The sequence below is a fragment of the Leucopleurus acutus genome (genome assembly GCF_964270905.1).
Source record: "Leucopleurus acutus genome assembly, chromosome: 7".
Classification (NCBI taxonomy): domain Eukaryota; kingdom Metazoa; phylum Chordata; class Mammalia; order Artiodactyla; family Delphinidae; genus Leucopleurus; species Leucopleurus acutus.
In genome coordinates this window covers 87,447,871-87,474,611 of record NC_139150.1, presented here as the reverse complement: position 1 = coordinate 87,474,611, position 26,741 = coordinate 87,447,871, and the positions used below count along the sequence as shown (strand labels likewise).

Below are 26,741 nucleotides of genomic sequence, written 5' to 3'. Positions count from 1 at the left end.
CGCCGCTGCAGCCTGCGTTGGGGAACACAAAGAGTGGAGGGCGGGCTTGACCCAGGGTTGGGGTCCGGCCCTGGCAGCCTGGTGCAGGCCGAGCGGCTCTGCTTCTTCGCTGGCCGCCGCGCAGGAGGGTTCCAGGAAACGTCCGCCTGCCATGAGCCAGCGGGACTGAGAGCCGGCGACTCCGAGCAGCGCGGGCGAGCGGAGCAAAGGGCCAGACCCGGGCTCAGGGAGTGCGGCCCACGGCCGCCGGAGCTGCGGATCGGGGCCGGGCAATGATCCGGGGTGTGGAGGCGCCGATGGCTGACAACCCGCCGCAGCCGCCGCCCGTCATCTTCTGCCAGGACTCCCCGAAGCGGGTGCTGGTGTCGGTCATCAGGACGACCCCGATCAAGCCCACATGCAGCGGCGGAGGGGAGCCGGAGCCGCCGCCACCGCTTATTCCCACCAGCCCCGGCTTCAGTGACTTCATGGTGTACCCGTGGCGGTGGGGTGAGAACGCGCACAACGTGACGCTCAGCCCCGGAGCCGCCGGGGGCGCCGCCTCAGCTGCCTTGCCCGCCGCCGCCGTAGAGCACCCAGGGCTGCGGGGCCGGGGCGCGCCCCCGCCCACCGCTTCGGCCGCCGCCGCCTCAGGAGGTGAGGACGAGGAGGAAGCGAGCAGCCCGGACAGCGGCCACCTCAAGGTAAGCGGCGCGGGCGGGGCTTGGGGCAGTCGGGGCCCGTTAACGGCGCGGCCCGGGAGCCGGCAGCGCCCGCAGACACGGCGGGCGGGGCGGGGCCGAGTTTAAAACGCGAGGTCGCTCTGGCAGGGGCGGTGGCGTTGGCGGGTGACAGGACGCTGACGTCACTGCCGCGCGCCAAAAAACTGCCCCGGGGGCGGGGCTAGGTTTTAGTCACGTGACACTGCCCGGGGGGTGGGGCAGCACAGCAGACCGGAGGCCACAGGCCAGCAGGTGTAGTAGGCGGGAGTGTGGCCTTGTTGTCACGGAGGGGGACGGTCAACCCGCTCTGCCAGTCGTTCGGCCCACCGCTGAGTCTCTTCTGGCGGGAGAGGGCGGGAAGGACCGCAGGCCTTGAACTGTTCCTCTGGGTGCGGGGGGAGGGGTTGCGCAGTTTCTGCCTCACCGCAGATACTCCGCCCCTGCTAAAGATGCCCTGTAGAGATAGCCGAAGAACAAGAAGGGACTTAGGGGAATCTTCCCCACCGGGAGTTGAGCCCTCGCTGTCTTTCACGCATCCAGCGTACTACTTTGCTAGGTTCTGAGAGCTTAGAGTGGAATGGGACGCTGTTGTCACCAACCTCGAATTGCTTGGAGTCTCAGACTGTATTAGAGCTGGAAAGGTTTCAAACCTACAATTTACGGATCAGGCAATTGAGGCTTAGAGGGATTGGTGAAGGGAGCTCCCCAAGGTACACAGCTAGGTAGCGGGAACGCTGGTACTGTAGTTGAGTTTTTGTGGCTCCTAGTCCTGAAGCATGTGTTGGAGGTGCCTCCCTGCTGACATATACTTACCTCTATAGACTGTAAGCTCCAGGAGCGCCGGGACAATTTCTCTCTGGTAGACTTATTTGACTTTAATACCTTATACTCTGTAAGTGCTGAATAAATGTGCTCAGTTAAGTATTTGTGTAATGAATGGTGCTAATATAAGGTTAATATTCAGATTCTATTTGTTAAGTGGTTATATAAGATAAGCAGTTTGCTAAAGATAAAACAAGTAACTCACCTTGTTGATAAGTACGTCTATATTGGCAAATATTATAAAAATTGAAACAGGTTTTATCATCATTTTACACGCAGTAGCAAAGATGTTGAAACACTGTGTTGAGCCCTGAGGAAATTGATACACTTTGTTACTAATGGCATTGTTATTAAAGAACTATAAATTTATACAGCTATATGCTTTGACACACTTCAACTCTTGAAGCTGCACTTCAGTAAAAATTTGAAAGAAGAAGCAGTAGAAATATTTATATTAGTGCTGAGTTTGTGAAGTGAACAATCACTGTGTGCTGTCTCTAGGTAGCCCTTAGTAAGATGGCTGGGTATCCTAGATATTTTTCCGTGTTAACATATTTACATGTTTAGTACTTAAAAAAATATATATGTAGTAGGTTATATGGTTGAGCAACATAAAGACATATATGCACAAATTACTTATAGAAGATTTTGCATCTGTTATTTTATTCTTAATTATAACTGAATCTAATTTTGGATTATCCAAGAAGATTAATGTTATAATAGATAAGTGAAATCTATACTTTTTTTGGGGGGGGCTAAAACAGTTTTATCTTCATATAAACCTTTTAGAAAACATTCTTAATGCATAGGTTTGAATTTTATTTCCACTTTGTCTTCCTCTTTTCAGAAGTAAAACATAACACAAGTTATGAAAAACATTTTAAAGTGAAAAGGCTGTTATATATTTCACTTTTTTTCCTCCTCACCATCTTTCATACCATAACTGTTTCATAAATTAGTAGACAAATTGATTTTAACGTGTCCTTTTATCAATGAAGCAATCCAAATACAGCTCCAAAAATTCATTCATTTAGTTTTTGCAACTTGAGGGGGAGCCTCAAGCCTCCATATTTTGTGCCGTCTGGAATATACTTTCATTTAAGGAAGTTACCTAGTTTGATTTGTGATCAGTACATTCTAGACTAAGGGTTGGGAATTCCAGCCTCCTTTACTTTGTTTTGCTTCTCTAAAGTACTCGTAGTTCTTTTATCTCCATATACTCATAGGTGAATCATGCTGGCTGAGTCTGCTCACTTTTGGGGAAGACAAGTTTGTAATATAGTTGGTGCCAATAACATGGCACCAACTTCTGCCCCCTTGGCTCAGTATGTGGGTTAGAGGCAATAACAGCTTTGGGTTTGAGAACAACTTTTGTGTTCATTTACTGTCTTTTGATGCCACCTTTCCCATGGGAGGTGTTAACATCTGAGTCCTACACACCTGGTGTCAGCTTTTGCTTGCTTTCTTGTTTGTTTCTGCCCAACACTGCCTCCCCGCCTGTGAGGAGAACATCCATCTAATACCAACTTATTTTGGCCCCTCATCACAAGATTGTTTAGCACAATTGGGATATAGTTATATATTAGCACTGTCTCTTCCCAGGTGGTAGAATTCTGGGAAGGAAGGGAGAAGGTCTAATTTTCATCTGCCAAATGATATTCCAAGCCTCCATATATTGTGCCCTTTACTCAGACTGCATTCATGAGGTTACTTCTCCACTTTGGGACCTGTGTAGTTTGGCTTCTCTGCACATCCTCAGATACCACTTACCCTTCAGGACCCGCCAGCTGCCTATCCTGTTTCCCCTTTCTATCACCAATCACTTTAAACATCTAGACTGCACATAGCCTTACAAACAGCTGATTAGTACACAGTAGTTTTTGATAACCACCATGTTTAAACATAACGTCGTGTTAACGTGAACATGGTAGCCACCATTTGTTACTTATTGCCTTGCAGAGCAAACCACCAGACTCTGTGTTGATTGTTTTGAATTCTTTAATTAATTTACCTTGTTTACCTGATGAAAAAGGATGAATTAGAGAAGTCCCCAAGATTAAGTTAACATTATATAAGTGGCAGAACTGATTGGAACTTTTTAGAGCCCTTACTCTTAATCTGTACCTGATACTGCTTCTGTGTTTATCATGTGTGTATTGACTTTAGGGGTTTATTTGTTTATTTTTAGTATTAAGAAGATGCAAGTAGGGAATTCCCTGGTGGTGGTCCAGTGGTTAGGACTCTGCGCTTCCACTGTAGGGGGCATAGGTTTGATCCCTGGTCAGGCAACTAACATTCCGCCAGGCAGCATGGCCAAAAAAAAAAAAGAAGATGCAAGTAGACTTATGAAATAATACACACTATTCATAACTGCCTATATCTCGATTGAGGTGCATCATGAGAATACACACAGTACAATAGATAGATGCAAATTAAGACTTAGAAAGTGGTCCAGATAGGTCAAGGTGGGGGATAGAGTTAGGAAGCAGATATGCGAGCCATAGGAAATTCGGATCTAAATCTGAATTCGAAAAGGGAAATAAGATCTATTTACATTTTCTCATGAAAGTGAGAAGGTACACACGCCTCCCTCTGAGTACTGTTTTTCTTTTCCTTCCATGTTGTATCTGTATAATTTATTTGAATTTTACTTTGTATAAAAATGTGTTGAGGACTTTTAGTTTTTTTAGTAATCACATGAATATAAAGTTTGAACATAACTTTTTCTAAAGCTTAGGTAAATGTGTACATTATTCTAAGTGGCTTGGGAAATAACTCCAATTTTATTAAATAATTTTAAAGTTATTGACATTGAAAACAAAACATTTACCATGAAATATTTTAGAAAGCACTTTCAAAATCACTATCTTCTGGAGGTACTGAGATTGTTTTAAAAATTAAACCTGCTGAAGTATGCAAACATTTTTGGCGATTTATTCATTTTTCTTCTTTCTAGTAGCTTATTTTGCAGCAGTTGCCATATAATAGCAATAGGATGTCTAAGAGTTTCTTTTTTAACTTTACTTTTTTTTTTTTTTTTTCAAATCATCAAGCAGTCTTGACAAGATTTCTCTATTAAGCTACAGGTACACTTACTTGCTGATGAGTTAACTCTATTATTGTCAAAATGTACATAGATACATGGTTTTCTTATTGCTAAGGCTAAAATGAAAAAGGTCCTCTTTAAGTGATACTTCTTATTTTTGTATATATGGTTAAAAGATGCTATTTATTCATTTATTTAGGGTATTAGATGATTACTTGCCTTGTTTAATTTTCTTAGTTGAAAGAATGCACTTAGTGAAGTCTTACCTGTATATGGCTGGGATGTTGTATTATGTTGCATTTTTCAGCTCTTTATTTCTCACTTGGAAAATGCAAGTATGATTTGCATTTTCTTGTTTCTAGATGAAACAAGATCTTAGAGTTACTGGGAGGCAGCCAAATAGTTAACTTTAAAAAAAAAAAACTTCCCCCACTATTAAACATGCTTGATAATTTTTTTTTAACCAGAAACTGAGAAAATAGTAATGGATAATCTTAAAATTTTGATGCTAAATAGTATTTGATACTAAATCAGTTATTTCAAATTGTAATAGAGTCAACAATATGTTTTTATGTATTTAAAAAATATTAGGGGGGGCTTCCCTGGTGGCGCAGTGGTTGAGAGTCCACCTGCCGATGTAGGGGACACGGGTTCGTGCCCCGGTCGGGAGGATCCCACGTGCCGCGGAGCGGCTGGGCCCGTGAGCCGTGGCGGCTGGGCCTGCGCGTCCAGAGGCTGTGCTCCGAGGCGGGAGAGGTCGCAGCAGTGAGAGGCCCGCGTACAGCAAAAAAAAAAAAAAAAAAAAAAAAAATTAGGGGACTTCCCTGGTGGCGCAGTGGATGAGAGTCTGCCTGCTAATGCAGGGGACACGGGTTCGAGCCCTGGTCTGGGAGGATCCCACATGCCGCACAGCAACTAGGCCCGTGAGCCACAGCTACTGAGCCTGCGTTTCTGGAGCCTGTGCTCCGCAACAAGAAAGGCCGCGATAGTGAGAGGCCCGCGCATCGCGATGAAGAGTGGCCCCCGCTTGCCACAACTAGAGAAAGCCCTCGCACAGAAACAAAGACCCAACACAGCCAAAAATAAATATAAATAAATAACAAAGATTTGTTGAGAATCACTGACCCTATACTTTGCAATACTATACATTAAATGTATTAAAAAAAAATTAGGGAAATTTTCCTTTCATGGCAGAGGAGTTGTATTACTAAGGTTTTTAATTAACCTTATTTCACGTTCCATTTCTTTCTTAACAGAACAAATCATCTGCTGTTTTTATGGATCATAGATGCTGTGTTTGTTTTTCATTTTTAAAACTATTTAAAACAATTATTCATGATATGATCATAACCAGCAACAATTTATACAATTATTGTGGAGAATGGATGAGATCTTTATCCCATTAACAAATATTTATTAACAATGTGCCTGAGTCAGGTAGCTTAGGCTAAACCATGCTGCAGAATGAACCTCAAAATCTCAATGTCAACCTAAACAAAGCTCGTGTTATGTATCCTGTGAGGGTTAACAGCAGGTGTGCTCTTCATCCTGTTCATTCTGGGACCCAGGAGGAACATCCCCTACCTGGGACATGCGAATCTCAAGGCAGAGAGGAAAGAGAGATGGTAGAACCTTGTGATGGCTTTTAGAGCTTTTGCTCAGAAGTCACACATGTGATTTCTATTCACATTTCATAGGTCAAAGCAAAGTTATATGGCCAAGTTGGCCTTATTGGGGCCCACAGTGCGGAAGGAGCAGTGAATATTTTAACAATATTATAATCTGCCACGGTGCTTTCTCACATTCTTTTCCATCATTATTATTATTATTATTATTATTATTATTATTATTATGGCTGCATCGGGTCTTAGTTGTGGCATATGGGATCTTTGTTGAGGTATGTGGGATCTTTTTTCATTAAGGCACGTGGTCTCTTCGTTTAGGTGCGTGGGCTTCTCTCTAGTTGTGGCTTGCAGGTTTTTCTCTCTCTAGTTGTGGCGTGCGGGCTCCAGGTCATGTGGGCTCTGTAGTTTGAGGCACGCAGGCTCTCTAGTTGAGGCATGCGAGCTCAATAGTTGTGGCTCCAGCTTAGTTGCCCCCCAGCATGTGGGATCTTAGTTCCCTGACCAGCGTGCTCTGCATTGGAAGGCGGATTCTTTACCACTGGACCACTGGGGAGTACCCTCACATTCTTTTTTCTTTTTATACTTTTGTGGCAGAAAACGCATAACGTAAAATTTACCATCTTAACCATTTTAAAGTATTAACTATATGAACATTGTTGTAATAGAACTCCAGAACTTTTTCATCTTACGAAACCAAAACTGTACCCATCTCGGGCTCCCCCTTTCTCCCTCTCTATGGCCCCTGGCAACCACTATTCTGCTTTCTGTTTCTAAGTTTGACCATTTTAGATACCGCATATAAGTGGAATCATGTAGTATTTGTCTTTTTGTGACTGCCTTATTTTACTTAGGATAATGCGCTTAATATTCATCCATGTTGTAGCATATGGCAGAATTGCCTTTCTTTTTAAGGCTGAATAATTTTTCATTGTATATATCCCATTTACTTTATCCATTCATCTGTCAGGGGACATTTAGGTTGCTTCCACCTCTTGGCTGTTGCAGAAATAGGTTTTAATATCTAAGAATTTTTTAGACATGACTTATAAGATAACTCATCCATGTTGAGATTGAGCTTTTCTTTCAAGGTGAAAATTGATTGAAGGGAATTTTGCTGTGGCTTATTATCAGGGTTTCAGGCTGATGTTTTTAAGCTTTGGGAAGGCTTTAGGTTTTTATATTGACAGCAGTAAAAACATCTTCAGTTTGGATGTAGGTGTTTTTTATGTTTTTCTTTTCTTTTTTTTTCATTTAACTTATTGGTGTAAAAATTTAACTTACCTGGAAAGAAAGTTTTTTTCTTCAAGGAAATGCTTATTTTAGATTAGTTTTACATACATAGAAATGTTAAGACAGTACAGGGAGTTCCCATCAACCACATATCCAGTTTCCCCTATTGCTGACGTCTTGCATTAATATGATATATTTGTTACAATTAACGAACCAAATTGGTACATTATTAACTAAAGTCCATAGTACGTTCGGAGCTCGTTAGTGTTTTAAAAAATTGAGCAGAAATTCACATAGCATAAAATTAACCATTTTGAAGTATAATTCACTGATAGTTAGTAATTCACAATATTGTGAAAACACCACCTATATCAAGTTCCAAAACATTTTCATCACCCCAAAAGAAAGTCCTGTATTCATTAAGTAGTCACTCCCTTTTCCCCTCTATAGGCAGTCTCTGGAAAACACCAATCTGTTTTCTGTCTGTGGTTTTACCTATTTTGGACATTTTATTACATGGAATCATAAAATATGTGGCCTTTTGTGTCTGACTTCTGTTACTTAGTATACTGTTTTTGAGGTTCATCCACCTTGTAGCATGTATCGTTTCTATGGCTGAATAACAGTCCATTGTATATGTATATGTACATATGTATATGACATTGTATCACACCGTCAAACTTTTCCACAGTGGCTAAAACTTTACATTCCTACCAGCAATGTATGAAGTTTCTAGTTTCTGCACAGTCTTGACAAAAAAAACACCTTATTTCTACTTTTTTCCTGTTTTTTTTTTGAGTATAACTGAGTTGGTGTGAAGTCGTATCTCACTGTGTGTGTGTGTGTGTGTGTGTGTGTGTGTGTGTGTGTGTGTTTAATCTCTTTCCCTTCAGGCTTTACTGAGATATAATTGACCTCAATTGTAGTTTTGATTTGCATTTCCCTAATGACTAATGATGTTGAGCATCTTTTCATGGGCTTGCTGCCCATACATATAACTACTTTGGAGATATGTCTATTCAAGTCCTTTACCCATATTTTATTTGAGTTTTCATTGTTGTGTTGTAAAGGTTCTTTATATATTCTGGATACTAAAACCTTATCAGACATATGATTTGCAAGTATTGTATCCCATTCTGTAGGTTGTCTTTTCACTTTCTTGATAATGTCCTGTGACACAAATGTTTTTAATTTTAAGTCCAGTTTATCTATTCTTTTGTTGCTTAGGCTTTTGGTGCCACATCTAAGAATCCATTGTCAAATCCAAGGTCATGAATATTTATCCCTGTTTTCTTTTAAGAGTTTTAAAGTTTCAGCTCTGACATTTTGGTGTATGATGCATTTTGAGTTAATTTTTTATATATTGTGTGAGGTACAACTTCATTCTTTTGCATGTAGAAATCCAGTTTTCTCAGAACTATTTGTTGAAGAGCTATTCTTTCCTCACTGCATGTTCTTGGCACCCTTGTTGAAAATCAATTGGCCATAGGATAAGGGTTAATGCCTTGATTCTCATTTTGTTTCATTGGCCTATGTCTTTCCTTGTGCCTGTACTACACTTTCTTAATTGCCATTGCTTTGCAGTAAATTTTGTAATAGGGAAGTGTGAGTACTGCTTTGTTCTTTTAAAATATTGTTTTGTCTACTTGGAGCCTCTTGCAATTCCATGAGTGGAGGATTGCTTTTTCCATTTCTGCAAAAAAGGCCTTTGGGATTTTAATAGGGATTGCACTGAGTCTGTATATCACTTTGGGTAGCAGTGGTATCTTATATTAAGCCTTCCAGTCCTAGAAATGTATCCTATAAGTTTTGATATGTTGTGCTTTTATTTTCATTCATGTCAAAGTATTTTCTAATTTCCTGTGTGATTTCTTCTTTGACCCATTGGCTGTTTAAGAGTGTTGTTTAATTTCCACATATTTGTGAATTTTCCAGTTTTTTTTCTGTTATTGATTTATAGTTTCATTCCAACTATGTCAAAGAAGATGCTTTGGATGATTTCAGTCTTTTAAAATTTATTGATTCTTGCTTTGGGCCCAACATATGGTCTATCTTGGGAAATGTTCCACGTGCACTTGAAAAAAATGGATATTTTGCTGTTTTTGTGTGGAATGTTCTTCATATTCTGTTAGGTGTAGTTGGTTTATAGTGTTGTTCAAGTCTTCTATATCTTTGTTGACCTGTCTAGTTGTCCTATCCATTAATTGAAAGCGAAAGTCTCCAGCTATTTTTGAACTATGTCTTTTTATTTTCAATTCTGCCAATTTTTGCTTCATACATATTGGGAGCTCTGTTGTTAGGTGTGCATGTGTTTATAATTGTTATCTCTTTTTCAATCCTTTCACTTTTTTTTTTTTGCCGTACGCGGGCCTCTCACTGTTGTGGCCTCTCCCGTTGCGGAGCACAGGCTCCGAACGCGCAGGCTCAGCGGCCATGGCTCACGGGCCCAGCCGCTCCGCGGCATGTGAGATCCTCCCAGACCGGGGCACGAACCCGTGTCCCCTGCATCAGCAGGCGGACTCTCAACCACTGTGCCACCAGGGAAGCCCCATCCTTTCACTTTTAAACCTATTTATGTTTTTGGCTCTAAAGTGAGTTTCTTGTAGATACCATATAGTTGGTTCATTTTAAAAAAAATCCATTCTGCCAATCTCTGCCTTTTGTTTGCAGAATTTAATCTATTTACATTTAAAGTGATTACTTACAAGGAAGAACTTTTCCCATTTTATTTGTTTTCTATAGTGTTATACCTATTTTGTTTATCAATTCTTCGATTACCACCTTCTTTTGGGTTTGATTTTTTTGGTAATGAACTATTTTCTTTTCTTTCTTGTTTCCTTTTGTTTTTTCTCTTTGAATTAATATCACCTTAGCACCAATAGTATACAAAAGTTCTGCTCCCATATATTTCTGTCCCTCTCCCTTTTTGTTGTTGTTGTCATAATTACATCTTATATTGTGTTCCCATTAACAAAGATTTATTATTTTTAATACACTTGGCATTTATCTTTTATATAGGAAAGAAAAGAAGAGTTATAAGCCCAAAGTGCAATACTTCTGGCTTATGTAGTTACCTGGTGTTGTTTATTTCTTTGTATGGCTTTGAGTTATTGTCTAGTGTCTTTTCATTTCTGCCTGAAGAACTAACTCCCTTTAGATTTATTGTAGGGCAGGTCTAGCAATGAACTCTCTTAGCTTTTGTTTGTCTGGGAATGCTTAATTTCTTCATTTTTGAGGGATAGTTTTGTTGAATATAAGATTATTGTTTGATTTTTTTTTTTTCCTTTCAGCACTTTAAACATGTCATCCCACTGATTTGCGTAGTTTCTCCTGAGATATCAGCTGTTAATCCTATTGAGGACTGGTATGTGTGATAAACTGCTTCTTTCTTGCTGCTCTCAAGAGTCTCTCTTTGTCTTTTGATAGTTTGATTATATCTCCATGTATATCTCTCTTTGTGTTTATGCCATTATTTCTTCAAATATTCTTTCTGCCCTAGTCTCTCTTGCCTTCTGGATCTCCGATTGTGTGTGTGTGGGTATGCTTGATGCTGTGGTGTCCCCCAGAATTCGTGTGTTGAGATCCTGACCCCCGAAGATGATGGTGTTAGGAGGTGGGGGTCTTTGGGAGGTGCTTAGGTCATGGAGGTGGAGCCCTCATGAACAGAACTAGTGCCTTTATGAAAGAGGCCCTGGAGAGCTCTCTTGTCCCTTTTGCCATGTGAGGACGCAGCAAGAAGGCACTGGGTATGATCCAGGAAGTAGTCCCTAACCTGACCATGCCAGCACCTTCATCTTGGACTTTACAACTGCCAGAACTGTGAGAAATAAACTTCGGTTGTTTATAAGTTACCCAGTCTGTAGTATTTAGTTTTAGCAGCCCAAATGGACCCATAAGACACTTGATGTCCTACTGGTATCATAGGCCCTGTTCATTCTTTTCTCTTTCTGTTCCTCAGACTGGATGATTTTGGTTGACCTATCTTTAAATTTGCTGTTTCTTTCCTCTTGACCGTTCAAATCTGCCATTAAGACTCTGTAGTGAATTTTTTTCATTTTGGTTACTGTATTTTTTAGTTTCAGAATTTCTATTTTTAGAAATAATTTGTGGGCTTCCCTGGTGGTGCAGTGGTTGAGAGTCCGCCTGCCGACGCAGGGGACATGGGTTCGTGCCCTGGTCTGGGAAGATCCCACATGCCGTGGAGTGGCTGGGCCCGTGAGCCATGGCCGCTGAGTCTGCACGTCCGGAGCCTGTGCTCTGCAACGGGAGAGGCCACAACAGTGAGAGGCCTGCGTACCGCAAAAATAATAATAATTTGTTTCTTTTTTGACATTCTCAGTTTGTTGAAACAGTGTTCTCCTGGTTTTCTTTTGTTCTTTGTCCATGGTTTCCATTACCTCTTTCAGCATATTTAAGACAGTTTAACATCTTTGTCTAGTAAGTCCAATGTCTGCTTCCTCATAGGAGAAATTAACTCCTATGTATGGGAGTTAATATTTTTGTTTCTTTGCATGCTTTGTAATATTTTGTTGAAAACTGGGTGTTTTGAATATTATAAAGTAGTAACTCTGGAAATCAGATTCTCCTCTCTCCTCAGAGTTTGTTTTAGTTGTGTGCTGTGGTTTGTAGTTGTTTGGTGACTTTTCTAAACTATTTTTGTAAACTCTATTCTTTATTGTGTTTGTTCTTTAAAGTCTGTTTCTTTAGTCATCTCATATTTTGAGAGAGATCTTGAATGCCAAAAACAAAAACAGGAAAGAAAAGAAAAGGGGGAAAAACCCCTTCTAACTTTGCAGAATGGTCTGTGCTGTAGCTCTCCTTCTATACTTAGCCAGACTGTTTACAAGTCTGTCTTAGCCTTCATTTCTTACTTGTGCTGAGCCTAAGGATCAGCCAGAGGTGAAAACTTATGTTCTTTTCAGGTTTTTTCTGAGTATGCTTCCTGCGCTGGGCAGGCAAGTGTGTGGCTTCCTAAATTCCTGTCTTTGGGATATGTGGGCACTTTCCAGTGCCCTAATTTCCTGAGGAAATTCTCTCCCCAGCTTTTCCTCCTAGGCTTTTGGTGTGTTTGTGTGCCTTCGTTGAAATCTTTTCCCCCAGGGGGCAGCAAGTTGTTATTGACCTTACAAGGTTTTTGAGAGATGCCCTCTGTGTAGCCACTCTTCTGCCCAGAGAGAGTTCTAAGTTAGCAAAACAAACACAAGCATCTTGTGTCAGACCTTCAGGTAGCCCCCAGGCTGGGCAAAACAGACAAACAAAATTCTTTCAGAGTAAAGTCTTCTCTCTTCTTTCTTGAACCAGGGACTAGATTCCTACACTAAGAATGAAGGCAGTAATCTTCAAAGACCACTGAGTGAAGGGGTGGGGCAAGGGCTGTAAAAATTGCTGCAACGCTTTCCTACTGTTTTACGTTGCTTGTTTCTTGATTCATTGTTCTCTGAGTTGCTGTAAGTTTCTCATCATTTTCTGGAGTTGTGACAAAGCTGATTCTGAACAGTTTTTGCTTGACTTTTTAGTGATCTGTGGAGGGGTGGGCCCTTGGAACTACCTACTCTGCCATTTCACTGATGTCACTCAAGAAAGGTTTCAAAAAATTATTTACAGTTACACCTTTGAGATATTGTGGGTTCAGTCCCAGACTGCTAGTCACACAAGCTTTTGTTTCCCAGTGAATAAAAAGTTATGTTTACACTATACTGTAGTCTCTTAAGTATGCAATAGCATTATGTCTAAAAATTACCTCAATTAAAAACACTTTTAGGGCTTCCCTGGTGGCGCAGTGGTTGAGAGTCTGCCTGCCGATGCAGGGGACATGGGTTTGTGGCCCGGTCCAGGAAGGTCCCACATGCTGCGGAGCGGCTGGGCCCGTGAGCCATGGCCGCTGAGCCTGTGCGTCCGGAGCCTGTGCTTCGCAACGGGAGAGGCCACAACAGTGAGAGGCCCGCGTACCACAAAAAAAAAAAAAAAAAAACACTTTTAAAAAATTTTTCTAAAAAATATTTCTAAAAAATGCTAATCACCATCTGACAACACAGGGTTGCCACAAACCTTCAATTTGTAAAAAATGCAGTATCTGCAAAATGCAATAAAGTGAAGCGTAATAGAGACTCTGGGAGGGCTCATGCCAAGGAGTACTTCCCAGAACTTCTGCTGCCAGTGTCCTTGTCCCCACGGTGAGCTACAGCCACCCACCGCCTCTGCAGGAGACCCTCCAACGCTAGCAGAAAGAAGTAGGAACTTGATTATCTGGGCAACAGTCAGCTCTACCCAACACCAGTCCCTCCCATCAGGGAACTTGCACAAGCCTCTTAATTAGCCTCATCCACCAGAGGGCAGACAGCAGAAGCAAGAAGAACTACAATCCTGCAGCCTGTGAAACAAAAACCACATTCACAGAAAGATAGACAAGATGAAAAGGCAGAGGGCTATGTACCAGATGAAGGAACAAGATGAAACCCCAGAAAAACAACTAAATGAAGAGGAGATAGGCAACCTTCCAGGAAAAGAATTCAGAATAATGATAGTGAAGATGATATGGGACCTCGGAAAAAGAATGGAGGCAAAGATTGAGAAGACGCAAGAAATGTTTAACAAAGACCGAGAAGAATTAAAGAACAAACAAACAGAGATGAACAATACAATAACTGAAACGAAAACTACACTAGAAGGAATCAATAGCAGAATAACTGAGGCAGAAGAAAGGATAAGTGACCTGGAAGACAGAATGGTGGAATTCACTGCTGCAGAACAGAATAAACAAAAAAGAATGAAAAGAAATGAAGACAGCCTAAGAGACCTCTGGGACAACATTAAACGCAACAACATTCGCATTATAGGGGCCCAGAAGGAGAAGAGAGAGATAAAGGACCCAAGAAAATATTTGAAGAGATTATAGTCGAAAACTTCCCTAACATGGGAAAGGAAATAGCCACCCAAGTCCAGGAAGCACAGAGAGTCGAATACAGGATAAACTCAAGGAGAAACATGCCGAGACACATAGTAATCAAAGTGTCAAAAATTAAAGACAAAAATTATTGAAAGCAGCAAGGGGAAAATGACAAATAACATACAAGGGAACTCCCATAAGGTTAACAGCTGATTTCTCAGCAGAAACTCTACAAGCCAGAGGGAGTGGCATGATATACTTAAAGTGATGAAAGGGAAGAACCTACAACCAAGATTCGTCTACCTGGCAAGGATCTCCTTCAGATTCGATGGAGAAATCAAAAGCATTACAGACAAGCAAAATCTAAGAGAGTTCAGCACCACCAAACCAGCTCTACAACAAACGCTAAAGGAAATTCTCTAAGTGGGAAGCACAAGAGAAGAAAAGGACCTACAAAAACAAACCCAAAACAATTAAGAAAATGGTCATAGGAGCATACATATCAATAATTACCTTAAACGTGAATGGATTAAATGCTCCAACCAAAAGACACAGGCTTGCTGAATGGATACAAAAACAAGACCCATATATATGCTCTCTACAAGAGACCCACTTCAGACCTAGGGGCACATACAGACTGAAAGTGAGGGGATGGAAAAAGGTATTCCGTGTGAAGGGAAATCAAAAGAAAGCTGGAGTAGCAATACTCATATCAGATAAAATAGACTTTAAAATAAAGAATGTTACAAGAGACAAGGAAGGACACTACTTAATGATCAAGGGATCAATCCAAGAAGAAGATATAACAATTATAAATATATATGCACCCAACATAGGAGCACCTCAATACATAAGGCAACTGCTAACAGCTATAAAAGAGGAAGTTGACAGTAACACAATAATAGTGGGGGACTTTAACACCTCACTTACACCAATGGACAGATCATCCAGACAGAAAATTAATAAGGAAACACGAGCTTTAAATGACGCAATAGACCCAACAGATTTAATTGATATTTACAGGAAATTCCATCCAAAACCAGCAGATTACACTTTCTTCTCAAGTGCGCATGGAACATTCTACAGGATAGATCACATCTTGGGTCACAAATCAAGCCACAGTAAATTTAAGAAAAATGAAATCATATCAAGCATCTTTTCTGACCACAGCGCTATGAGATTAGAAATTAATTACAGGGAAAAAAATGTAAAAAACACAAACACATGGAGGCTAAACAATATGTTACTAAAAACCAAGAGTTCACTGAAGAAATCAAAGAGGAAATCAAAAAATACCTAGAGACAAATGACAATGAAAACACGATGATCGAAAACCTATGGTATGCAGCAAAAGCAGTTCTAAGAGGGAAGTTTATAGCTATAGAAGCCTACCTCAAGAAACAAGAAAAATCTCAAATAAACAATCTAACCTTGCACCTAAAGGAACTAGAGAAAGAAGAACATACAAAACCCAAAGTTACCAGAAGGAAAGAAATCATAAAGATCAGAGCAGAAATAAATGAAATAGAAACAAAGAAAACAATAGCAAAGATCAATAAAACTAAAAGCTGGTACTTTGAGAAGATAAACAAAATTGATAAACCATTAGCCAGACTCATCAAGAAAAAGAGGGAGAGGACTCAAGTCAGTGAAAAAGGAGAAGTTACAACAGACACTGCAGAAATACAAAGCATCCTAAGAGACTACTACAAACCACTCTATGCCAATAAAATGGACACCCTGGAAGAAATGGACAAATTCTTAGAAAGGTATAACCTTCCTAGACTGAACCTGGAAGAAATAGAAAATATGAACATACCAACCACAAGTAATGAAATTGAAATGTGATGAAAAATCTTCCAACAAAGAAAAGTCCAGGACCAGATGGCTTCACAGGTGAATTCTATCAAACATTTAGAGAAGAGCTAATACCCATCTTTCTCAAACTCTTCCAAAAAATTGCAGAGGAAGGAACACTCCCATACTCATTCTATGAGGCCACCATCACCCTGATACCAAAACCAGACAAAGATACTACAAAAAAAGAAAATTGCAGGCAAATATCACTGATGAACATAGATGCAAAAGTCCTCAACAAAATACTAGCAAACAGAATCGAACAATACATTGAAAGGATCATACACCATGATCAAGTGGGATTTATCCCTGGGATGCAAGGATTCTTCAATATAAGTAAATCAATCAATGTGATACACCATATTAACAAATTGAAGAAGAAAAATCACATGATCATCTCAATAGATGCAGAAAAAGCTTTTAACAAAATTCGACCCCCATTTATGGTAAAAACTCTCCACAAAGTGGGCATAGAGTGAACCTACCTCAACATAATAAAGGCCATATATGACAAACCCACAGCAAACATCATTCTAAGTGGTGAAAAACTGAAAGCATTTCCTCTGAGATCAGGAAGAAGACAAGGATGTCCACTCTCACCACTATTATTCAACATAGTTTTAGAAGTCCTAGCCATGGCAATCAGAGAAGAAAAAGAAATAAAAGGAATACAAATTGGAAAAGAAGTAAAACTGTCACTGTTTGCAGATGACATGAAACTATACATAGAGAATCCTAAAGATGCTACCAGAAAACTACTAGAGCTAATCTCAATGAATTTGGTAAAGTTGCAGGATACAAAATTAATGCACAGAAATCTCTTGCATTCCTATACACTAATGAGGAAAAATCTGAAAGAGAAATTAAGGAAACACTCCCATTTACCATTGCAATAAAAAGCATAAAGTACCTAGGAATAAACCTACCTAGGGAGACAGAAGACCTCTATGCAGAAAACTGTAAGACACTGATGAAAGAAATTAAAGATGATACCAACAGATGGAGAGAGATATCATGTTCTTGGATTGGAAGAATCAATATTGTGAAAATGACTATACTACCCAAAGGAAGGTACAGATTCAATGCAATCCCTATCAAATTACCAATGGCATTTTTTATGGAAGTAGAACAAAAAATCTTAAAATTTGTATGGAGACAGAAAAGACCCTGAATAGCCAAAGCAGTCTTGAGGGAAAAAAATGGAGCTGGAGGAATCAGACTCCCTGACTTCAGACTATACTACAAAGCTACAGTAATCAAGACAATATGGTACTGGCACAAAAAGAGAAACATAGATCAATGGAACAAGATAGAAAGCCCAGAGATAAACCCACGCATCTATGGTCAACTAATCTATGACAAAGGAAGCAAGGATATACAATGGAGAAGACAGTCTCTTCAATAAGTGGTGCTGGGAAAACTGGACAGCTATATTTTAAAAAATGAAATTAGAACACTGCCTAACACCATACACAAAAATAAACTCAAAATGGATTTGAGACCGAAATGTAAGACCAGACACTATAAAACTCTTAGGGGAAAACATAGGAAGAACACTTTTTTTTTTTTTTTTTTTTGCGGTACGCGGGCCTCTCACTGCTGTGGCCTCTTCCGCCGTGGAGCACAGGCTCCGGACACGCAGACCCAGCAGCCACGGCCCAAGGGCCCAGCTGCTCCACGGCACGCGGGACCCTCCCGGACCGGGGCACGAACCCGTGTCCCCTGCATCAGCAGGCGGACTCTCAACCACTGCGCCACCAGGGAAGCCCCAAGAAGAACACTCTTTGACTTAAACCACAGCAAGATCTTTTTTGATCCACCTCCTAGAGTAATGCAAATAAATAAATAAACCAGTGGGATCTAATGAAGCTTCAAAGCTTTTGCACAGCAAAGGAAACCATAAAAAAGACGAAAAGACAACCCTCAGAATGGGAGAAAATATTTGCAAATGAATCAATGGACAAAGGATTACTCTCCAAAATATATAAACAGCTCATGCAACTCAATATTAACAAACAACCCAATCCAAAAATGGGCAGAAGACCTAAATAAACCTTTCTCCACAGAAGACATACAGATGACCATGAAGCACATGAAAAGCTGCACATCACTAATTATTAGAGAAATGCAAATCAAAACTACAATGAGGTATCACCTCACACCAGTTAGAATGGGCATCATCAGAAAATCTACAAACAACAAATGCTGGCGAGGGTGTGGAGAAAAGGGAACCCTCTTGCATTGTTGGTGGGAATGTAAATTGATACAGCCACTATGGAGAACAGTATGGAGGTTCCTTAAAAAACTAAAAATAGAATTACCATATGATCCAGCAATCCCACTACTGGGCATATACCCAGATAAAAACATAATTCAAAAAGACACATGCACGCCAATGTTCATTGCAGCACTGTTTACAATAGCCAGGTCATAGAAGCAACCTTAATGCCCATTGAGAGACGAATGGATAAAGAAGATGTGGTACATATATACAATGCAATATTACTCAGCCATAAAAAGGAACGAAATTGGGTCATTTGTAGAGATGTGGATGGATCTAGAGACTGTCATACAGAGTGAAGTAAGTCAGAAAGAGAAAAACAAATATCGTATATTAATGCATATATGTGGAACCTAGAAAAATGGTACAGATGAACCGGTTTGCAGTGCAGAAGTTGAGACACATATGTAGAGAACAAATGTATGGACACCAATGGGGGAAAGCGGTGGTGGGGGGTGGTGGTTGTGGTGTGATGAATTGGGCGATTGGGATTAACATGTATGCACTGATGTGTATAAAATTGATGACTAATAAGGACCTGCTGTATAAAAAAATAAATAAAATTGAAAAAAAATGAAGCGTAGTAAGTAAGGTATGCCTGTGTTATGATATTTTGTTTTAATGAGTGGAGTCCAAGAAATTATATTAATGTTTATGCACATTGTTAACAGGATGGAATCCGACGTGGTAGACCCAGAGCAGATACTGTACGGGATTTAATAAATGAAGGAGAGCATTCATCCAGCAGAATACGTTGTAACATCTGTAATAGGGTGTTTCCACGGGAGAAGTCACTCCAGGCTCACAAAAGGACTCATACAGGTAAGTTGAGCAAATTTTAGAGAATGCCAAAAGTGATACTTAACTGAAAGCTGATTTGATGTTTGGGCCTATAAATTAATTTTTAGTTACCTTACATTTCCTTATTGTAAAGTTTTAAAAACAGGCACTGTATAGTCAGCTTCTCTTTCGGTGGAGAGGGATAGTTTTCTGAACATTGATACCATGTGATTTCTAAAGTTATCATGGTAATTAATGTAGTTGTCACAGGAATGTTATTACTAAATTTGGTTCTATCCTTCTATGTACCCGAATTTTACCTCATATGCCCTTAAGTTGTCTGTATAATTGTTAAAACTGATTTGTAGGCCAAATCCTAAATCAGTTATAGTCAAGTTTTTAATAGAATTTCTAGAATTCTCAGGGTATTTGACCTAACTATTAAATCTAAGGTGAAGTATAATTTTTCAGAATTAAGCGTATTGTAGGTAGCTATCCCAAGACTATCATATATCTTTATTTGTGTAGAGAAGTTATACTTGCATTTAAAATACCATAAAAATACCATATAGAGAGCAAAAAGATAATATAAAGAGGTCCTTGTTCTTTCCATAGAGAAAGTTGGTCCCACCCAGAAGGAGCCATATGGTTCTAATAATGATATCCAATAATTTACAGATGAGGAAACTGAGGCACAAAAACACCCAATTACCACTGACTTACAACTTCTCATACCCTTAAGTCTAGAACTACACTGGCCAGTATAGTAGCACATGTGGCTGTTGAGCACGTGAAATGTGGCTAGTCTAAATTGAGATGAGCAGGATGTTTAAAATACACTTAGTATGAAAAAAAGAGAGTAAATGATATCTTTAAAAATTTTTGATAATGATTACAAATTGAAATGATAGAATTTTAGATATATTGGGTTAAATGAAGTATATTATCAATTAATTTCACCTGTTTCTTTTTACTTTGTTAATGTGGCTACCATAAGTGGTTCTCATTCTATTTCTGTTGGTCAGTATGGGTCTACAACTTGGGCTTTTAACCCTTAGTCCCCTGTTTGTTCCACTATGTTTATGGTCATCATCTGTTTCTTTTTTCTTTCCATTTTTGAAAAGATATATTTTAATGGTATGGTAGAATACAGTTTTCTTAGCTAAATCCCTGAAAAAGGGTAAAATTTTAATTTTGAATCATTATAAACTAAGGTGGCCAAGATGTTTTGACTTTAGGTAGCATTCAGTAAAACTATTATTGAATGAATATCTGATTTTGAGAATTTTTGTATTTTTTCAATCTACTTAGTCTGAAATAACCCCAAATAACTGGTACACAGCTGTAGAGTACATTTTGCCAGTGTGAAATCAGTTGCCGAGATTCAAGACCATACGGCATCATAAAAAGGTGCCTGAGTCCCAGTCCCGACCTACCACTAACCCATTGTGTGTCACCCAGTACTTCCAGGCTTACTACACTGTATGCCAGGGAACGGAGCTGAAGATCTCCATGCTATAGTTAAGCTCTAATAGTATATGCTTTGTAAAAAGCTTTTGTCTTACTTTATCCTATGTTTATTAACTTGTGTCCAACTGTCACATTCGTCTAGTACATTTCTAAATAATGAGAAATTTAGGGAAGACTCATTACTGTTCTTTGAGTCATATAGGAAGAACCAGTATATAATTGTTGACCAAAGAATGTTTATTCAAGAAATAATAAGTTTAATTATGATTGAAAAACAACCTTTTTGAGCGCTTTCTTTAGCCTAGCACTGTGTTGTATATAGGAAATGAAATGGAGTACAAGGTGTTACGTATCTTTGTATAAGGAGAGTACCATGATACATAAACAACATAGGACACTAAGTTAGTGAAGGGATATGTAGCTTAATATTTGGAGGTGGGGGTTGGGGGGTAGGGAGGAGTTTTACTGAGACTACAGGATTGGGAAGATTTGAATGGGCAGAAAGATAGGGATTTCAAAGAGTAGAAGATGGGGAACTGCCTCGTGGCTGGAATGGATCTCCAAGAGGGAAGTAAAGATAAACTCTGCTCCCTAACCTAGTAGCTATAGTGCAGGTATTAGAGGACCATTTAAAAGTCAGCAGATAATTTTCAGTTGTTCAAGGAGTATAGTAGGGTTTGGGGTAATTTTAGAGGGTAGTTGCCTGGCAGCTATCCTGGAAGTGCTGTGCAGGTCAGAGACTAGAGGCCTGCCAGGGTTCATTCTAGGTGGGAGGGGCTACCAGTCTGACCAGGGGAGGTGGCAGTGGGAAGGCAGGAGTGGCAGACTTGTTCAAGAATCAGCAAGAGCTAGCGATTTGGATTGTGGGGCGAAAATATGGAATAAGTTGAAGATGATAACTTTAAGGATTTGAACCTGGGTACCTAAAAGCTCAATGCCTAAAGAAAATACTGTGCTTCCAAGTGGATCTTCATATCATCCAAGTGTGCCCTTAGCACTTCCACTTGCAGCTCTGCAGAGGCTGTGACATATTTTATTGTTGTTTGCAGTCGTAACTTATATAAAGGTTGATTCTCTCTCCGTGCGCCTTCCCCTTCTCACCTTATTGTCTCAGAAATAATATATAACATCTGTCTACTTAGGTGAGAGACCCTATCTGTGTGACTATCCAGACTGTGGAAAAGCCTTTGTTCAAAGTGGACAGCTCAAAACCCATCAGCGTCTTCACACCGGAGAAAAACCTTTTGTTTGTTCAGAAAATGGTATGGTGTTAGGAGTTAAGTTTATGGAATAGCTAGTTGGGAGTTAAAATATCTTTTGCTTGAATTTTTGGGAAGCGAGATTTTTGATAAAGATTTAATCAAACCTCATAAGTTTTCTTCCTTGTTAATTGTGATCCATGCTCGATTTCCAGGAAATGACTGATTTTTAAATAAAGTATTCTTTTTAGGTGAAAATCTTAAAAGGGCAATTAAAAATGCTATATCTAGTTGTATGCTGTAGAAAAATCTATACCAAGTAAATACAGCCTTTAGAGTAGGCTTTTACTTTGGTTTTAAACTTTTTAACTGTTAAACTGAAAGAAGCACATTACTGTCGAAATTTTCAGTCCAGGAGGAGCAGGGGTGGGGTGGATTTTACCAGCTCAACACTGCTACTGTTGGTAATTTCATAGTTTCTTAAGCTGTTTTTCTTATGTACATTTTTACACAGTTATATTTGAAATTCAGTACAGTTTTCTTCTGTTGCTCCATGGTTTTCTTTTTTTCTTTTTTTTTAATAGATCTTTATTGGAGTATAATTGCTTCACAATACTGTGTTAGTTTCTGTTGTACACCAAAGTGAATCAGCCATATGTAAACATATGGCCCCATATCCCCTCCCTCTTGAGCCTCCCTCCCACCCTCCCTATCCCACCCCTCTAGGTCATCACAAAGCATCGAGCTGATATCCCTGTGCTATGCTGCTGCTTCCCACTAGCTAACTATTTTGCATTCGGTAGTGTACATATGTCGATGCTACTCTCACTTCGTCCCAGCTTTCCCCTCCCATCCCGTGTCCTCAAGTCCATTCTCTATGTCTACATCTTTATTCCTGCCCTGCAACTAGGTTCATCAGTACCATTTTTTTTTTCGATTCCATATATATGCGTTAGCATATGAACAATGATTGCCTCAATGTTAGTTACTAAATATTTAATTTGTTTTTAAAATTTGCTTGTTATCAACAAACATGAGGGGCATGTTTTCCTACTTAAACTTTTGTTTACCTTTGGGATTTTTTTTATGATAGAGTCCAAGAATGAAATTCCTGGGTCAGAGATTTTGAACATTTTTATGACTTGTGCTAATAAATCACTTTCCAGTGGGGTTGAATGCATTTACATTGCGATGACCAAGGTGAAAGAACCGTCTTCACATTCCTCTCAGTGGCATTGATAATAGCAGCTTAGGGTTATTTTTTTTTCTCCTCAAGTTATAGAATGATAAATTTCATCATCTTAATTTACTTTTCTCGGATACCAGAGAAACTGAACATTTTCCATGTCTGCTGGATGTCCAGATTCTGATAACTGTTTCCTTCTGTGTTTTGAAGGCTGCCTAAGCAGATTCACCCATGCAAACCGCCACTGTCCGAAGCACCCTTATGCCAGGCTGAAGCGAGAGGAGCCCACAGATGCTCTCAGTAAGCCCCAGGCTGTGGACAACCAGGCTGCCGCCGAGTGGTTGGCAAAGTAAGGCTCTCTCTGGAGTCTACTGCAGAACACTGCCCAGTGTGTGGGTTGAAGTTGGGAACTTTGACAGTTCTTTCAGTTTAAATAAGTTGCTTTCTACATATTTTATAAAATAACTTGAAATGGCACTTTGTTTCCTGAAACCACAGAATTGTTAGGAGTTTTATTTGGATCTGTGTGATAGAAAACTACTATATGATATTAATCAGTCTGAATGCTCAGACCACAATTTATTTTAAAAGCAAGAGTTTACCCCATTTGAAAAGAATGTTTTTTATGTATTGTATTTCATTGGTCATTAATGCAGTCCCTCTTCATTTTCTTTATATTGGTTTTAGCTACGTGTTGATTATTAGAGGGATAGAGACTAGATGTTATTCTAAAGTAAAATTCCAAAAAGCACCCAGTTTAATTTTTTTTAATGGCAACAAGGGGACCAGTATAAAAACATTTCTCTAAGGATATTTTGATTTAAGGAGTCATCTATCACATACACACCGGCAGCAGCTGACTGTGCCGCTCCCTAGCTTCACTGGCTTCCTCTGTACTGAGGATAAAGTCTAGAATCCCTAATTGTGTTGCTGTGGCTCTGCCTCCCTCTAGCAACACAGCTGTCTCCAGTCACCCGGGCTCCTTGTCTCTCAACAGCACTATTGCTGTTGTTTCCAGGCCTTTGTGCTCACTTCCCTCTTCATTTAGCCACTCTGCTCATTTTTCATTTCTTACTCAGGTTAAACACCACTTCAGGAAGTTCTTCCCTAACCTGCCCACTAACCCCCCAAACAAACAAGGTTAAATCCACTTAATAGATGCTTTTATAACACATTGTATTTTCCCTCTCAAAACCTCCTTCACACATTTACTTGTTCAGTGGCTATCTTCCCTGCTGGATCGTAAGCTCCACAGGGGCAGGGAATATGTTTGTCCCGAGTACTGCATCACTTCCTTCCTCCCTCTTCCTCCTGCCTGGCCCCCACTGCCCCATTATATCTAATTTTGCCCAAGCCAGAAACTTATTAGTCATCCTTGTGTTTATCTTCTTTTTCTCCCATCTACTCAGTGACCAACCTATGGATTCTACTTCCTTAACAATTATCAGATTCAGCCACTTCAGTCTTCTCAATCCATTCTCCATGCCGCTGCCAGAGGAGTCTTTCTAAAATGCTAATATGATGCTCAATATTAAGTCTAAGCCCTTTATTATAGCATTCAAAGCCCTTCGTTACCCAGTCCTTGCTGACCTTGCTAAGGTATTTTGCTATTTTGCTATTTTCCTTTTTTAGTTGTCCTTCAAGTGATACTGAACTGTTTGCATTTCTCTTTTTATACTTCTGAATATTTCCAAAACTTTTCTAGTTTGAGTAGTCTGGATTTCCTGAAATCTGGTCATTGTATTTTTTTTTGTATGTAATTTTAAAAACAGCTTTATTGAGGTATAATTGGCACACAATAAATTGTACATATTTAAAGTGTATAATCTGATGCGTTTTGACATATGTAGACACCTGTGAAACCATCACCAAAATCAAGATAGTGAACTTACCCAACACTTTCACAGGCTTCCTCATGTCTCTTTGTAATCCACTGTCCCTGCATCTCCCTGCCCTCCTCCACCCCAAAGGACACTGACTGGTCTGCTTTCTGTCACTATAGTTAGTTCACATTTTCTAGAGTTTTATACAGATGGAGTCATATAGTACGTACTTGTTCGTCTGGCTTCTTTCAGTCAGCATAATTATTTTGAGAGTCATCATGTTGTTGAGTGTATCATTTCATTCCTTTTCATTGCTGTGCAGTAATCTGTTATATGGATGCACCTCCACTTATTTATTAATTCACCTCTTGATGGGCCTTTATGTTGTTTTTGGCTCTTACAAATAAAGCTGCTATGAACATGAATATACAAGTCGTTGAATGGACATTTTTGTAGGTAATGGTACTGTCATTTAAATATGCCTTTCTTTGGTTATCAAAAAAGATGGAACATTTGTATTTTTTCTTCTGAATTATCAGTTGGCTACGTAATAGAAAATGATGGTGCTCTTAAATTCTTGAGTAAGCTCTAGGTGTTACACATATTAATCCATTTGTCCTATTTTGTGGGTTTAAACTTTCTCATAGTTAACTCTGTCAGAAGCCATCATCCCTCTGTGGATAGAATAAATGGGTTTCTAATGATTATTCTACTGTTTCTATATTTTATTCTAGTCCATTTCACATATGATCTTTAAGGCAGCTATAGTTTAATGACAAAAACACGTGACTAGAGAGTTGAGTATAAGACCCAGAACTGCCACTTGTTGATTTTGTTATTCTGAGCAAGTCCTTCAACTTCTTGAACTTGAATTTTTTCCTCTGTTATGGAAAAACATGTAATGTATTCGAAATCACTTTATAACTTTATAAACTGAAACACAAAATAATACTGTAGGAAAGACCCCCCTTTTTATTTTCTTTAAAGAAAAGTGAACATTTGAGAATGTTATATATACTGTATAAGTAATACGGATGCATTTCATATAGGTACTGGGAAACACGAGAGCAGCGTACTCCCACCTTGAAAGGAAAGCTGGTTCAGAAGGCAGACCAGGAGCAGCAGGACCCTCTGGAGTACCTTCAGTCTGATGAGGAGGACGATGAGAAGAGCGGTGCCCAGCGGCGTCTGCAGGAGCAGCGGGAGCGCCTGCACGGAGCCCTCGCTCTCATCGAGCTCGCAAACTTGACAGGAGCGCCGCTCCGCCAGTAGCCAGAACACTGACTCTTTCCACTGTACAAAAGTACTGCCCAGCATACTTAAAAAGTAGACCCTTGGGCATAAGCTAAGCACCTTATTTGCTTATCATAGGCTGCTATTCTGTAGAAATTTATGAAGAATGTCATTGCCCCAGAATATGGGGTGAGAGAGAATTGCACTTTTTTTACATGGTATTGGATTTCTTGTAAAGTTTAAAATATTTTGTAAATATGGGACTTCTAGTACAGGGTAGAAAACTACGTATTGTGGGAAGCTAGATTTTGCAAGTTTAATGCATTCATTGGAAGCAGTTCTCACAGGAAGCACTTTCTGAATAAGACACTTGTATGAAAAAAAGAAAAAGAATGGTACATGTAGCCAAAGAAGGTTTAAATAGATTATTTATAAGATCATTTTTAACAATGTATATTAGTATGTTTAACAATACTGTAAACACTGAAACAAGCAAGAAAGTATAAGATGTGTGTAAGATATATATTTTTAAATTGCAAAATAGTGTGCCTAATAAGACTAGAGAAATGGAAAACTGACTATTTCGGAAGACTTTCTAACTT

General features: G+C 39.5%; 1 protein-coding gene across 1 annotated transcript; it reads left to right on the top strand.

Annotated features, from left to right (window-relative positions):
- Positions 1 to 272: 272 nt before the first annotated feature.
- Positions 273 to 26,295, top strand: ZNF367 (zinc finger protein 367; the record flags this gene model as incomplete). Its single annotated transcript, XM_082843687.1, has 5 exons — positions 273 to 683; positions 19,120 to 19,270; positions 21,841 to 21,960; positions 23,294 to 23,432; positions 25,956 to 26,295. The coding sequence occupies 5 exons, from the start codon at positions 273 to 275 to the stop codon at positions 26,176 to 26,178; spliced, it is 1,044 nt and encodes a 347-aa protein (XP_082699813.1). The 3' UTR covers positions 26,179 to 26,295.
- Positions 26,296 to 26,741: the final 446 nt, after the last annotated feature.